This window comes from Diaporthe amygdali (assembly GCF_026229845.1).
Source record: "Diaporthe amygdali strain CAA958 chromosome Unknown NODE_5_length_1802954_cov_64_987939, whole genome shotgun sequence".
Lineage (NCBI taxonomy): Eukaryota > Fungi > Ascomycota > Sordariomycetes > Diaporthales > Diaporthaceae > Diaporthe > Diaporthe amygdali.
The window spans coordinates 712,740-727,452 of NW_026517025.1; the positions used below are offsets into that span (position 1 = coordinate 712,740).

The following is a 14,713-nucleotide window of genomic DNA, read 5'->3' on the forward strand; positions in this document are numbered from 1 at the left end:
GGACTGACGACCTGACGACCTGCCATCCCCTTCCCGTCGCCAATCCCTCCCCAAGAGATCATCATCACCAGACTCTTGCTTTGATCATCCGGTTGCTTTTTTCTGCATTCTGCTGTTTGGAGTGCCGTTCATCAAACTGATTCAACATCTTAATCGACACTGCCCTACCATCAGCTCTACTGGCCTGCGTGTACCTACTTTACCCACCCTCGTTCGTCCCAAGGGTCTTGGCACCTCACACCACAGCCGACCAAAAGAAAGAGTCTGATGCTTTGAGCCGACCTCGACTGCGTCGCTTGCGATCGTCGCTGGGGCTTCACAATCGCCAAAACTTCATCCTCCACCTCCAACGCACCCTGCATCCAGGCACACCCGCTCAACATCCACCTGGCTGGCCCTCTCGCCACGGCTATATCCGCCTGCATCTGAAGACCCATCCAATCCTCCTCGTGACGTCCTGTTTCGGCTTGCTGGCACTCACCCAAAAGAACAACAGCTATGCTTTGATCAAGGCGCCCGCTGCCCCTTACCACCACGCTTCCCAACCCACCCGACTCGTCGTCTGCACATTTTTTTTGTGACTCGTGACGGATTCATCTCTCGTTCTCGTCCAGCGCACTCAAGATTCGCAGAACTTGCCAGCATTTGCGCATCCCGCACCCCAACCCCCCAACCCCCCCGCGGCCGGCAATAAGCGCTTGACCAGTCGATATTCGCTACACCGCCCTCCTCTGCCTCGGCCGCATTTGATGCAAGTCGGTCAACATGTCGGCATCTTGTTAGTGGTTGCTGCGCGACGTTTGGACTGGCTGTCTTTATTAACCTGGTCCAATAGTGTCCCCTGAGGAGGTTGAGCAGTACACCTCGATCATCGATGGCATCCTTGCTACCGCCGACCTCGCGACCGTTTCGCGGAAGAAGGTGCGCCAGGGACTGGAACGGTCGCTTGGAGGAAAGGACCTGAGCGACCAGAAGGTAAGAAGACGTCGGCAACCTTTTACACGCTGCCCCCCCGGCCAAGCTTTAGCTGCTGGACTAACCTAAGACCCCGCCGCCCAGAATGCAATCAAGACCCTGATCGAGCAACGATTCGACGCCATCGCTGAAGATCCGACGCCTCCCGAGTCTATGCCCACGCCCCCACACAAGTACGAAGAGGAGATCACCAGCAATGGCTTGCCGAACGGCACCAAGCAAGAGCATGGAGATACAGACGGCGACGCCATGGATGATGCCTCTGGAGGCGAGATCCAGGTTTCGACAGCCCCACGCAAGAAGAGAACCTCATCAATGGTCGAGGACGAGGATGCCCGTCTTGCCCGCGAGCTCCAGGCACAGGAAAACCAGCTAGCACGTGGTCGCCAGACGAGGCGTGGCAACGACCGGCCCAAGACGAAGTCCAAGCCCAAGAAGAAGAGCTCTGTCAAGGTCAAGGACGACAGTGACCTGGACACTGAGGACTCTGGCACCACAAAGAAACGCAAGGCTGGCGGTGGGTTTCAGAAGGAGTTCAACCTCAGCTACCCGCTGCAGGAGATTGTGGGCGCCGAGCGGGTATGTACCACCGAATGACAGGACCGGACTGAACTGAACTGGACGATGCGGTCCGTCTACATGCATGAAGCTAACCATTTGTTCGAACAGCTGTCCCGCCCTCAGGTGGTCAAGAAGCTGTGGGAGCACATCAAGGCGAACGACCTGCAAGAGCCCACGGACAAGCGCCAGATACGCTGCGACGAGAAGATGCAGGCGGTGTTCAAGCAGACCACGGTCAACATGTTCTCGATGAACAAGCTCCTCGGCAGCCAGCTGTATCCCCTCGACGAGTGAACCGCCCCCGGCCGGGTCATGACATCCTTCAGGTTTTGGGCGCAATTCGAGAAAGGAAGACGGTACAACAACTGGGTACAGCAAACGGGGTCCAGCGACTGTTTCTGTCTTTCGCAACCACGGAGGGGCTGTGCACTGTGATTTCGGGCAGGCGTTCTTGACATATGACCTAATGATTTGCATACATGGGGGTGTCTGCGGTATAGGAGTAGGACAGTCTTGAGGCCTGTGGCCGACCTTTGAGCGGCATCGACCTGCTCTATTCTTGTCCTCTCTAGGGCATGCTGGAAAGAGCATTGGGTATGACGAGGTGTCCTCGTGGCTCAGTGGGCTCCAGTGGCTTTGCGATGTCCACTGAGGGCCATGCCATGGCAGCGTTATGCCCATATGGTTGCTGGCAGGATAATCACTATTTTTTGGGCGGGCATATCGCGACTAGTCATACCGTAACAGCACAGATAGCTGAATCAATACTAAACATATTGGCCTTGAACACCGTTCGTGCATGGTTGTTTTTTGCTGTTGGGGCTACGGAACAGGCACATTCGAGTACCGGAGGTGGCCAAGCGTTTCGGTGGACATCTGGCCCCTGGCAGGGAGGGTTGCCGTGCCGCATCGCAGACGTTCAATGAATGCAAGATCGGAATATCGGACGAAATGAGCGGCCAGAAACAGAGGCCTGCCTGAGGCAGTACAGTTGCCCCCGGGCCTTTCTAGAAGGTCTTCACCGAGATGAGCCTCTGTCTCTCTCTTCGGTATGACTCTTTCGTGGAGTTCGCGTGTCGCAGCCACAAGACCCACAAAATGCTGAGCGAGGAATAATACGCGATGCGTATAGAAGGAAGAGAGTGTGTGCTACGTATATATTGGATTGTACATTCAATACGACTATACTGAGAGCGAGGACATGATACGCAAAATACGAGGAGTAATTGATTTTCATCGTACTGTTAGTAAGCCTTGGTGTTCACCAACATCAGTTGAAATAGCAGTACCAGCACCAGGGACCCCTAGCCGTTGATGCAATCAGAAAAAGAAATATCCGGGGCATGGCTTGTCATCCACATTGGAGGCGCAAGGGTTGCAAAGGAGGGGTGAAGGTGGTAAAGGGTGAGGGATCTGGAGCTTCCCCTACCAGCCCGGCTAGCCCGCACACACACACAGCACACACAGCCCGCCAGCCCGGTGAGATGAGTCGAAATGATCCTGGTCAGGGTTGAATTCGCTTACTGAACGTGGGCTCGCCGTTGTTAGCTGATTGGTCTGTGCACCCAGGTCTCACTCAATTACTGCCAGTAAGGAACTACAGCTTTCTCTTCAATTATCAATCCGCCCGCCGCCACTCTACTTTTTTGTATGACGGCTTTGGGCCGTACAAAGGCAAGACAGCCATTACCCCTCCAAACCTAAGCAGCCAGAGCCAGCACTTTCAGCTCTCCCCTCGACACAACCTCACTGCATCGAGCATCCGAACTACCTCTGGTTTCAATTCGAGCAGAAAGCTTCTAAAAAGCTGTGGGGACTCTCGCTGAACGACCTCTGCATCCTCGAAATATTTCGAACTTTGGGCGTGAGCCACACACAAGAACCACAAACACAAACGAACAAGGACATGGCAGACACAGGAGGCGCTGCCCCTGCAGGCTCAGCTGGGGACACTGCTTCAAGACCGCGCGGTGACGGTAGTCGTGGTCGAGGTCGAGGAGATCGCTCCAGACGAGGTAGAGGGCGAGGCGACGGCAGTGGACCAAGCCGTGGAGGAAATCGAGGCCGAGGAGGACGTGGCGGGAACAACCAGAACGGCCCCAGGCCAGAAGAGCAGGAGAACGAAGGTCCCAGGCTCACGCCAGCGGCCAAAGAAGCCCTCCTCAGGCCGTCAGAGCCCAAGCCAAAGGCTGATGACGCAGGCGACGGCCAAGACGCTGACGAGGACGACGACGAAGTCTGCTTCATTTGCGCCAACCCGATCCAACACCACTCTGTTGCGCCCTGTAACCATACCACCTGCCATATCTGCTCATTACGACTACGGGCATTGTACAAGAATAAAGACTGCGCGCACTGTCGAACACCTGCGCCTTTTGTCATCTTCACCGACGATGCATCGAAACGTTTCGAAGCCTATACCGAGGCCGACATCTCTAGTGCGGACGAGAACATAGGGATCCGCTACACGAATGAGGATATTGTGGGCGACACGGTCCTGCTGCTGCGGTACAACTGTCCCGATCTCTCCTGCGATTTTGCCGGGATGGGCTGGCCCGACCTGCACAGGCATGTGCGGTCGGTGCATCACAACAAGATGTGCGATCTCTGCACGCGGAACAAGAAGGTATTTACGCACGAGCACGAGCTGTTCACGGACAAGGCTCTGCACAAGCACATGGCACATGGCGATGACAGGCCTGGAGATGTTGCGCAGACGGGGTTCAAGGGCCACCCCCTCTGTGGCTTCTGTGGCGAGAGGTTCTACGACGACGATAAGCTGTACGAACACTGCCGGAACAAGCACGAGCGGTGCTTCATCTGTGATAGGAGGGATTCTAGGTCACCGCACTATTATCAGGACTACAATGCGCTGGAAAAGCACTTCAACAAGGATCACTTCTTGTGTCTGGATCGCGAATGCTTGGAAAAGAAGTTCGTGGTGTTCGAGTCGGAGATGGACCTCAAGGCTCATCAATTGAGCGAGCACAGAGACACTCTGTCCAAGGATGTACGAAGAGACGCCCGAATGGTGGATCTCTCTGGCTTTGACGTCCGGGAACCGTATCAGGAGGAACGGAGAGGAGGTGGACGATCTAGGGGTGGGAGAGAGGGTCGCGGAAGGGGTAGGGACCCCAACGCTGATGCGCCTCTGCCTCGCAGCACGGCACAACCTCTACGACGAGACGAACTTGCATACCAGAGGCAGATGGCCATCCACTCAGCTCAGTCAATCTCTAACCGCACCTTTGGTGGCCAACTAACGACCACAGCCAACACCTCCGGTCCCACACCTGCAACTGCTCGCAATCAGCAACGACAAAATGGTGCCTCATCATCATCAGCATCACAGCCTCAGCCTCTCGCCGACGCCCTGTCCACACTCTCCGTGACCGACCAAGCCAACATGACCCCGGCCGAACGTGCCCGCCTCGTCCGCCATGGTGCGGTCATCGAGCGCGCATCCAACCTGCTAGGCAACGACGCCACCAAGATGAACGACTTCCGCTCGCACATCTCCTCCTACAAGTCCGGCAGCCTCACGGCACCAGGCCTGATCGACTCGTTCTTCTCGCTCTTCACTGACACCTCAGCCAACGCGCTGGGCACACTCGTGCGCGAGGTGTCGGACCTCTTCGAAGACAAGGCCAAGGCCGATGCGCTACACAAAGCATGGCAGGACTGGCGCGCCATCAACGAGGACTACCCGTCGCTGCCCGGCCTGGGCGGCATGCACGGCGCAGCCACCAGCTCCAGCGGCTGGGCCGCAGCCGCCGGCTCCGGGCCCTCGCTGCACCCGGGCAGCGGCGGTGCCACGGCCGCCGCCCGCGAGAGGCACACCACGCGCGTGCTGAAGCTCAAGAACTCCACCCAGGCCCGCCGCGGTAGCGTCCCCGGCGCGGAACTCGCCGGCCCCGGGCCAAGTACCGTGCAGTGGTCCAGCCCATCACGGTCGGCCGCGGCATCGTCTTCATCATCCGCCGCGTTCCCGGCACTTCCGCCCGCGGCGGGCAGCAAGAAATCCGCCACTGCCGCCGCAAAATCGGCACCGCTGTGGATCGGCGGCACGCAGCCGGCCGTGACGGGCAGCGCGTCCGCGTCCGCGGCCGCAAGCCGGTCGTCGACGCCCACGGTCCGGCGGGCGGCACCTAGCGCCGGTGGCGGGCGCGCCCCGCCGCGCGACGACGCGTTCCCCGCGCTGCCTGCTGCGCCCAAGGTGCAGACTACGATTTTTGGGTACGGCGGGGGCCGCGGGGTGAGGCGGGACTTCGGCGGCGCGCGGGAGACGGGGTTCTCGTGGGGTGGTGGGGCGGCTGGGGAGGAGGCTGGTGGTGCCGGGGAGGAGGCGGGTGAGGGTGAGGGTGGGGCTGCGGGTGGGAAGAAGAAGGGGAAGGGGAAGAAGGGGAAGAATGTGCTTGTTGCTTGGGGATAGATAGGTTGGATGGTCTCTGCATGAGTTGACAACCTATCTAGCAGATGTGGCAATAAATCATCCAAATATCTTCACCGGCCATGTGAATGTCAGTCTTGCGAATCTTGACCTTCAAGGGACAATATTTATTGGAAACTTTTGTGAGTTGAGAGTAGTCCAAACCACATTATCTTGGATATGTACTCGGTGAGAACGCGGATACGTGACTGAAATCTCAATAACAGCCGACCATACATTTGGGTCTCTGCCTCTGATTCTAATAAAGTGCTCACACTCGACGAGCAAGAAATCCCGCGATCTACAGTAGCAGGTACAGCACATCTGGTCAGGACCGATCATGCAGACACCCGCGCACATGCAAGGAAGTCAGAAACAAGGCTTATGTATCTCTTCTATGTCACATTGCTGCCACGCACCAGTCTCGATCCAGGTAGGGCTGGACATTCTCGCCGTACGTCCCGGTCAGGGTTTCCCTTTGATCCTGAGGACCTTCCATGGCACTCGAACAGCAGTCCGCTATGCTGCAAGATCCCATCGTTGATACGCCTTCTGCCTGGCTGATCTCGGGGCGCACATGATTCAGCAGATTATCTCAGGCTCAAGTCGATGGGCTGAACTCCGGCGTAGGGCCGAAAGCATGATACTGCTGACCTGGGCTGCCCGCGCTCGACATGAACGCAGAGGTCTCGCCACGTGGCCCCGTGGGTGGTGTCGACTGGAAGCCATAGCTGTTTTGCCTGGGAGCAGGTTGTGACCAGCCCGCCCAGCCTGTCTGCGGGGTTTGCGTCCGCCTCGACGCCTCTGAATCGGACCGAGACAGAGAGGACTGGCTTCCGGGACGCTGATGCATTGCCAGCCCGCTGTATGTCTGTGAGTTCTCTCGCGTTCTGAACTTGTCATGACGCTCGCCCCGGTGGTTGGCCATGTCAGCGTCGCTCATGCCTTTGGTCCTGGTCAAGTACTCCTCGTGAAGGATCATGGTCTGCTTCACTGTCTGAAAATGCTTTACGCTCAACCAGAAAGTCTGGACGGCTTCTCCTCGGTCTTCTTTGACCTTTTGCTCATACCAAGCCAGACAAGCGGCGGCCTGGACAGCGTTGCGAATTTGCCGGCCGTTCAGACTTCGCTCATGTTCCTGCGTCCCGTAGCTGGACAGCTCGTCACAGATATCCTTGTCGATGAACTGCAGCGGCTTCTGTCCCGTAACTTTTGATCGGTATGCATCAATCTTTCTCAGCCGCTCGAGGTTCATTTGGGTAATCGTCCATATATGCTCTCGCGACAAGTGAGGGTAAAGTAGTGAGATGTGTATGCGAGACTTTATCGCCTCGTCAAGAACGCCGACTCGATTTGTCGTGAGGAAAAGGATTCCATTATAGTACTCGAGAACTCTGATATATGTGTCAGCTATTGTGATGACGGTTTCTTCGGGAAGGACAAGGTGAACAGGCTTACCGAAGAAATACCGATACGATCCCATTCCTTTGTAGATTGTCTGTCTTCTCTCGCTGGGACAGATATACATCTGCCTCATCCAGGAGGAGAATGCAGTTCCACAGATGGGCCAGACGAAATATCTCGCGCAAAGATGACTCAACCCTCTCTGAATTCCATCCCAGATCACCGAAAGAGATGGCCACCAAAGGTTTGCGATGTTCCAGTGCAATTGCCTCCGCCGTGGCTGCAGGCGATCAAGCTTGGTCAGCGGACATCAATCAAGCTATGTTCGAAGACGGCATAAACTGATCAGAACCGACTAGGACTCACCGGTTTTGCCAACACCCGGGGCTCCATGGAGCAAAATTACTAGACCTCTGCCCTTCCCTCGTATGAAGTCTTGGTCCATTGACATATGAGGATCCTCGGAAGATTCGTCGACAAGCTTGTTCTGGAAGTGGGTGATAACGGCTGCTCGGATGATACTCCGATGCTCCTCGCTGATCAGTAAACTATCGAATGGAGAGCCCTCAGCTGCATTGGGAAGCCTAGTGGACCGCACATCCACCTGGTGGAATTGGCGATCACGGAGTGCGTAGGCGAAGAGCCTCTTTGGAAGCAGCATGAGGTCCTCTATTTGGAACTCCGGCGATTTTTGTGCTCCCAAAAATTTGTCGTTGGTCAATTGGAAGTTGTAGTCATTTTGGTCAATCCCGTCACTCTCTTGGACAAGTTCGGCATGGTCCTTTTCGATCCGCTGACACTCGCTCGTGGTCCATTGAATGATCCGCATCTTGTCTTCTCCTAGAAGCCAGTGACTGGACCGGGTTCGTTTGCGGGGCAGAGAAGGTCGCCAGTTTGGTATGTTCTGGAAGGTCTCTTTAAAGTCGACGATCAGATCACTCTCAATGTACTCTGGGTGTTTCAGCGGTTGTCTCTCGGCATCGTGCAGAATCCCTCCAGCTAGGTCACAGATGATAGTCCAACCACGGTAAGCGATGTGCTTCTGCGCTCTTCTGTCCAGGAAGTCCTGACCAATTTGTTGTAGCGTTTTGGCCGTCGCAGAGTAGTCCGAATAGCAGCACAATGGAAAGACAGGCAATGAATCCACATCCTGAGACCCGTTGAAGAACGGAACCTCGATCGAGCGAAAGTAGGGTCCATATGTCTCTCCGTTATGGTCAATCGAATACAATTTCAGCTTGAATAAACGGCGAGCACTCGTGGCTCCCTCTCGTCTCTCGCGCTTAACAGGCCAGTGGGAAGAAGTGTCGGGGCGCCAGATGCCACAGATCCGGAATACGCTCTGTCTTACCGACAAGGGTGTAGGCTCGTCTCCGGCGAACTTAGGAACATACACCAGTTGTCCTATTCGAAAGAGGTACCATAGGTCTGTGTAGTGAACGCTGCGTGCCTCAGGTCGCTCGAGATTGTCGTACCTCTGGCGTTGAGGTAAGATGTGCTGCTTCACGAAGTCTACGTAGCAACGCAATTCCAACAAAGTCTCATGTCGATCTTCAAGTGTCTCCTCCGTCGAGTTCGATGATTCGCCGTGGAGGGGCTCGGGCACAACCCTGGTTTCCCACTTCGTCTCCAGTCTCTGAAGCTCGCTTTGAATGTCGCCTAGCGTTCGAATAAACAGGGCAAAGGGTCGAGTGAATGTGCAACGGACTCTGCCATTCCAAGACGCTCCAGATACCTTTGAGATGATGTTCAATAGTGCCAAAGACTGAATCCGTACTTGACAAATCATGTCCTCGGTATATGTGAGCTGAGGAAGGGCGTTGCGGTGTGGAGCGCGCTCGCCTCTGCGTGACAACTCGTCTTCGATCGCGCCAAGAAAGTCCGAACAGCCAACCAAGGCCTCGACGCAGAACTGATGGTCTTTTTCACCGTACCTATTTTTGAATCTCTCGAACTCGAACAACCGTGCTTCCGGCTTCACGGCGATGATCTGTGCAGGCTCCTCGTCGTGGTCGGAGAGCAACATCGTCTCCGCTCGATCATCTTCATGCTTAGGTACTTCTTTTTGCCCCATCTTGGAAAGCTGGCGTATCAAGGTCTCGAATCGATCATCCAACGATTTCTGTCGCTCTCCTAACTTTTCATGGTCGTCGTGAAGCGCTGTAAGGACCCGCCTCATGTGCGGAGGCATCTGCATGAGATTAACACACAATAGTACAAATGGGTTTCTGTATCACTTCACGGCACGGGTTCTGGTAGTCCTTACGTGGTGATCAGCCCCAATGGCTGTTGGTACCGATGAATTCATCTGCGATGCGTCTGACATGGCTTGAAGGTTGACAACTGTCTTAGACAGGCTTGCACAGAGATTTGACCGAGAGCAGCTTGAAATTATTGTGCTTGCGGTGGTGCCAAAGAATGCAGGGATAGGAATTAAAAATTCAGAGAGAAAGGAGTCGATAATGAATGATATTATAAGATATTCTTCGTTCAGCCAACGATTTCTATTGTCGTGTGTAGCCTTGCGCGAAATTTCTTCCAGCTGTGCAGCAGTTGTCGACCGGTTATGGGCGACCATCGGTGATATATCCGCCTCCTCGACCTCTTGGGCCAATATGAGCACCAGCCGTTCCAGCTCTTTTCTTTCAGCTGCTGCAAGGAACATGGCCTGCTCGTTGGTCTTTCCGCTCTACATATGCTGCTGTGGGAACGGGGAGACCGACGAGTGATCGCTCGGAATCTGCCAATAGCCTACTGCATGGTTCATGTACGCACAAGACTCAATTAAATTCAGGTCTCGACCAACCCAATGGAGACGCCCCCAATGATCGACTGATAGTGGCGTGGGGTTCCAGTGCCGCTGTGAGGCTACACGAAGTGTACATCTGCCAGGATGGAAGCAGGCTGCGGGGTTATCTTTGGGGAGAAATTGCTTTTTTGTCCACCGGAAACATTGTATTATATCCCCCGTGACTATGAGGTACATTGTCAGCATGGCTCATGCTCAAAATCCTCTGCTTGCGGTCAATCGTTGGCCAGCTCACTGGCTCCCATCATATTCCAAGCGGTCGTTTCGTTACGTACTTCGACTCATTTACTTCAACACTCAGGCACTTAAAGACGTTTATGAGCCTGAAAATAGCTGTGGTGTTCCTTTGGATCATTTCGGCTTGCATTGTACCAGATCTGCTTCTCTAGTCTGATGTATTCGAAGAGCGGTCACCTCTGACTGCCACGAGGGGAAAGATGGACGTGACACGCGGAATCAAATAGAGCCCGTTGTGGCGCTGCTCGCTTGTTCTGCGAAGACATTCGAGCGGGGAAATGCCATTACAACGCCCGTTCAATTCCGTGTTGCGCTCCTTGATAGAGGATCCCAGCAGCACTGGACCACTCACAGACGCAGATACTCCCGCTACAAGATGTGATGCATGATGGTGGTCAGCAGAGCCTTATTCTTGAAGTGCTCGGCTCTGGGAAAGGCTGCCAGAGCCTGATGTGCTCTCATTTCGTCGACATTTGGAAGAGGCGTCTGTGAAGTAAGAATGGTAAGGAGTTGATCGCCTTGGACGTCTGCGGTATCGCTGAGCATAACTCTTTTCGGCGTTAAAGATCACCCATATCAACGCATGTCAGATGGTTCTACTGCACCACACCTGTCTGCAATCCTTTGAGTGCTCATTCAGATTACTGTCGGTGATGTGGGGGAGGATTCTCGTGTCACCATGCACGAAGACGTCGTCTAAAGCGGGATGTGGCGGACCAGGCAGCTTCTGTTAGTACCACAGGAGGGAGGGGAAGAGCTCATATTTCCATGAGTTGACGAGCTCGGGTCTCGACCCTGTGGCCACCGGTTCAGCACGGATGATTCGATTTGTTCTTGTTGCATGATCGTGCGCTGGAGCTGAAGTACGGATCTCATGCTGATGATGCAGACCACATCTGTCCAAATCGAAATTGTGTGGAGGACTACAGGCATCAATCATTAGCAACATGGATTCTTTACTAGACGATACGCGTGGGAAAGCCTACACTCTCGATGAGGCCCAAAAATTGGAGGCATGGCTTAGAACTGACCCCGTTCAAGTGCATCCAGTCTACCGCAACGAGTGCTATTGGTCGATGATGAAGTCAGGCTATCAGCCAGGTCAGGAGCCTCCATCAGAGTTCGTATCTTTGTCTCTTCAATGAATTCAATCACCCAGTGCGGAGGCAGTTGACAACCCACAGGACTCTCAAAAACATACTCTTGATTTGCGATGATTCTTTAACGGCCGCGGAGAATGGTGAGGCGCCCACGACTGATGACCCAGGAATCTTTAATTGTTCCTGGGATGAGATCATACAGTTGCTGGACACGGCAAAAGCTGAGCACAATGAAAGAGGCAAGCGAAAAATCCACAAGGCAGGCACGCTAGCTTCTCGAGCAGTGCCATTGGCAGAGAAAGTGGTAGAGATGCTGCCTGACCAATATGGACTGTCGATTCTCCGAGGAGGGCTCAAAGTGATATTTGCTGTTAGTGCGGACTGCCAAAGGGTGTCCAGGTTGCAGCGAGGTATTTACAGAATTTGCTTGCTAACCAAATGCGAACAAGACGATCCAGAAAAGAACAGAGAATCGGGCCAAGATTCTGGACGCTTTTGAAGAGCTTCCCGACACTGTTCGCACACTGGAAGCTGCTTGCAAGCTTAAGGTCTTTGGAGACGACGAGGACGAGGCTATATCGAACAGGGCCACGGGCTTCTATGAACTACTCTTCCAAGATCTGCCAACATTAATCGAAATTCTGCTCAGGAAGAAAATTGGATGTATGTGTCGCCAACACCAATCAATATTGAAATGAGAGTGCCTGCTGACAACTGTGAGGGACTTCCAGGGCGCAGGCGTGTTTTGAACATCTCGACTATGGGAATACCTGACTCCACCCGCGTTGAAGAAGTTCTGACGAGAATAAAGAACGAAACGAGAATTTTAAATTCGAGTCTCGGCAGAGTTAGAGATAAGCTAATGAACGTGAGCATCAACAAGCTGGACGAGATTCGTTCCAGACTGGACAAAATTGATGGTCGCAGTCAGCGGCTTGCCACCAAAGTGGACATATACCGCATATTGTCCCAATCCAATGAGTTCATGTTTCAAAAAACCAGAGAAATGATTCAACTTGAACTTCGGGGGATTCTTCAGGAGTGTTCGCCAGAATATTTCGCAGCTTCATTCAAGACCGCCCTGTTTGAGGCCATACGTGCAGATCCACCACCATTCCGCGAGCTTGCAAATCACCCAATCAACCCATCCAGCAACATGACGCCACGAATGGCTAAGTCTGATCTGCTGGATGCGCTACGAGTCGACCCAGAGGACATCACACGCGGCCTGCGGCTCGTCCTCCAGCAGGCTTTTCGAATGGATCATACGAGCCAAGCTCGCGCAGCTTGGCTATTGAGGACCTCAAGCTTCCAAAATTGGATTTCCACGGCGCAGTCCTCACTCCTCCTTGTTGATGGAATGTCGGGTGGCGTGGAGAAAATCTCACCAATGTCCGTGCTAGCGGCTTCGGTTGCGGCTCGTCTCTTCGAGAATAGTCTTGCCGTACCCACCTACTTTTTCTGTGGCATAAACCTTGAGTCCGACTTCGAACTAGAGAGCCCAGGTGGGCCAAACCTCATGCTGCGAAGTCTTATTGTGCAGCTGCTACTTTCGGGGTCGATGTCCGAGCCCGAGTGGAATTTGGCCAAATCGGACGGACTCTTCTCATCCTTGAGTAAATGCGACCTTGACGCCCTATGGGAAGTGTTTTGGGTACTATCGAGACAGCTTCCACAAAACTTGACTGTCTTCTGTCTGCTCGACGGCATCTCATGGTATGAAAGAGATCAGTGGATTGAAGACTTACGATGGTTGGTGTCAAAGTTCCAGGCTGTGGTACACCAAGGTGTGGAGGGCCCGGCGATCAAAATACTGATGACAAGCCCAAATATGAGCATGGAGATAAGGAAATACATAGATCCTACATCCCAGTTTGTGAATCTCGGCGCAGGATATATGAGCCCCATGCCGATGGTAGGGCCACCTGCGTCGCCGTACACAGTTTTCACACCGAGACGCTTTTCTTAGGGAGGAAGAGTACACAAATATGATAGGGGGCTCCGGAAAAGTAGTTGGGCCAACATGATAATGTTCTAGGAGAGGTTTCTTTTGGTCTCAAATATGGATATGCGAGTCAAGGACCGAATGTATTTAATCTATCTTCATACTTCTGGAGCAGATGGACAGTTTTCACTATTACTGATACCCTCTCTCCAGAACCGACCATGTCACGTATGCGGCACAAGCAGCCCCTACACTATGGCAGCGCATCACTCTTGAGATGAAACCATTCTCGTGCTTTGCTGTTCTTTCTATCTGCTGAATACTGTTCCGATTTTGCCCTTAAAATCCCCTAGATCGGAGTTGAAGTCCTTCCTATCCATTTCTCGTGCAGCCTTTCATCGCCAACATGACGTGCAGGTATCCACGTCCAACTAGAAATCCTTCAGGCCGAGTAGCATGCGCACGGCTTCTGCCCCACCTGTGAAGCCCTTTTAGAGGCATCACACTTGTAGAAGCCGTCCTTGAACGTGGAAATACCGTTAAAACTCAGATAAAGCCGGCTTATGAACGTATATGGCAGCCACTCCAGTTCTTTAACCCAAGTTGGCCTATCAATGGTACATCCCTGGTTCATATGCACGGATGCGCTGCCGCGCTTAGTGTACCCGAAGTGACGCGGCGGGGATCCAGGTTCAAATCCTGGGCTGAAGTTTCACACATACTGTTGGTATTCCGGTGTCCATGCCATATCATCACCAACTCGACTTTGACTTTCTACATTGTAATTTTGTTGTGGTAAGAGTTCGATATATGGGCATGCAAATTCCATTAGTGGTCTTAGGTGGATGCGGTGGCAAACAGGCTGACAGGCCTGCAGCTAACCTCCTTGTTTACCTGGTCAACCCCTTGCAGAGAGAGGGCCGATCCGCAAGGGTCCGCCATGGTGTGGGAGAAACTCATCATCAGACGGCCACCCATTTCTGCAGCGACGATGTTAGTGCTCTGTGAGAATCGACATTTGGGATTGTCAAGTCTCAGGAGCCGGCTCCCCGATCGACATGGGCCGACTTGCATCACTGCAGGTCCCCGTTCTATCTCTCCATGTCTAGCGAGCTAGGTCTGGTATCATCGCACAGTACCCCAGAGTCATTGATGGGTGGGTGGAGTTAGTTGTGGCAAAAGACAGTATCTCATCAATGGGCTGCCCAGAAACTCGCGGGAGACTGCATACGCCCTGACGCCTTATACGCCTT

General features: G+C 53.8%; 3 protein-coding genes across 3 annotated transcripts; 2 read left to right on the forward strand and 1 right to left on the reverse strand.

The window, feature by feature from the left end:
• Positions 1–765: 765 nt before the first annotated feature.
• On the forward strand, positions 766–1,830 carry J7T55_015372 (swib mdm2 domain protein; the record flags this gene model as incomplete). The annotated part of the gene is made up of 4 exons (XM_053139602.1): positions 766–778; positions 836–975; positions 1,060–1,554; positions 1,645–1,830. The coding sequence occupies 4 exons, from the start codon at positions 766–768 to the stop codon at positions 1,828–1,830; spliced, it is 834 nt and encodes a 277-aa protein (XP_052997099.1).
• Positions 1,831–3,442: 1,612 nt separating this feature from the next.
• J7T55_015373 (zinc finger protein) lies at positions 3,443–5,968 on the forward strand (the record flags this gene model as incomplete). Its single annotated transcript, XM_053139603.1, has 1 exon — positions 3,443–5,968. One exon carries the CDS (start codon positions 3,443–3,445, stop codon positions 5,966–5,968), a length of 2,526 nt encoding a protein of 841 aa, XP_052997100.1.
• Positions 5,969–6,566: 598 nt separating this feature from the next.
• Positions 6,567–9,695, reverse strand: J7T55_015374 (uncharacterized protein; the record flags this gene model as incomplete). The annotated part of the gene is made up of 4 exons (XM_053139604.1): positions 6,567–7,359; positions 7,424–7,649; positions 7,736–9,560; positions 9,636–9,695. 4 exons carry the CDS (start codon positions 9,693–9,695, stop codon positions 6,567–6,569), a joined length of 2,904 nt encoding a protein of 967 aa, XP_052997101.1.
• Between the last annotated feature and the right edge of the window lie 5,018 nt (positions 9,696–14,713).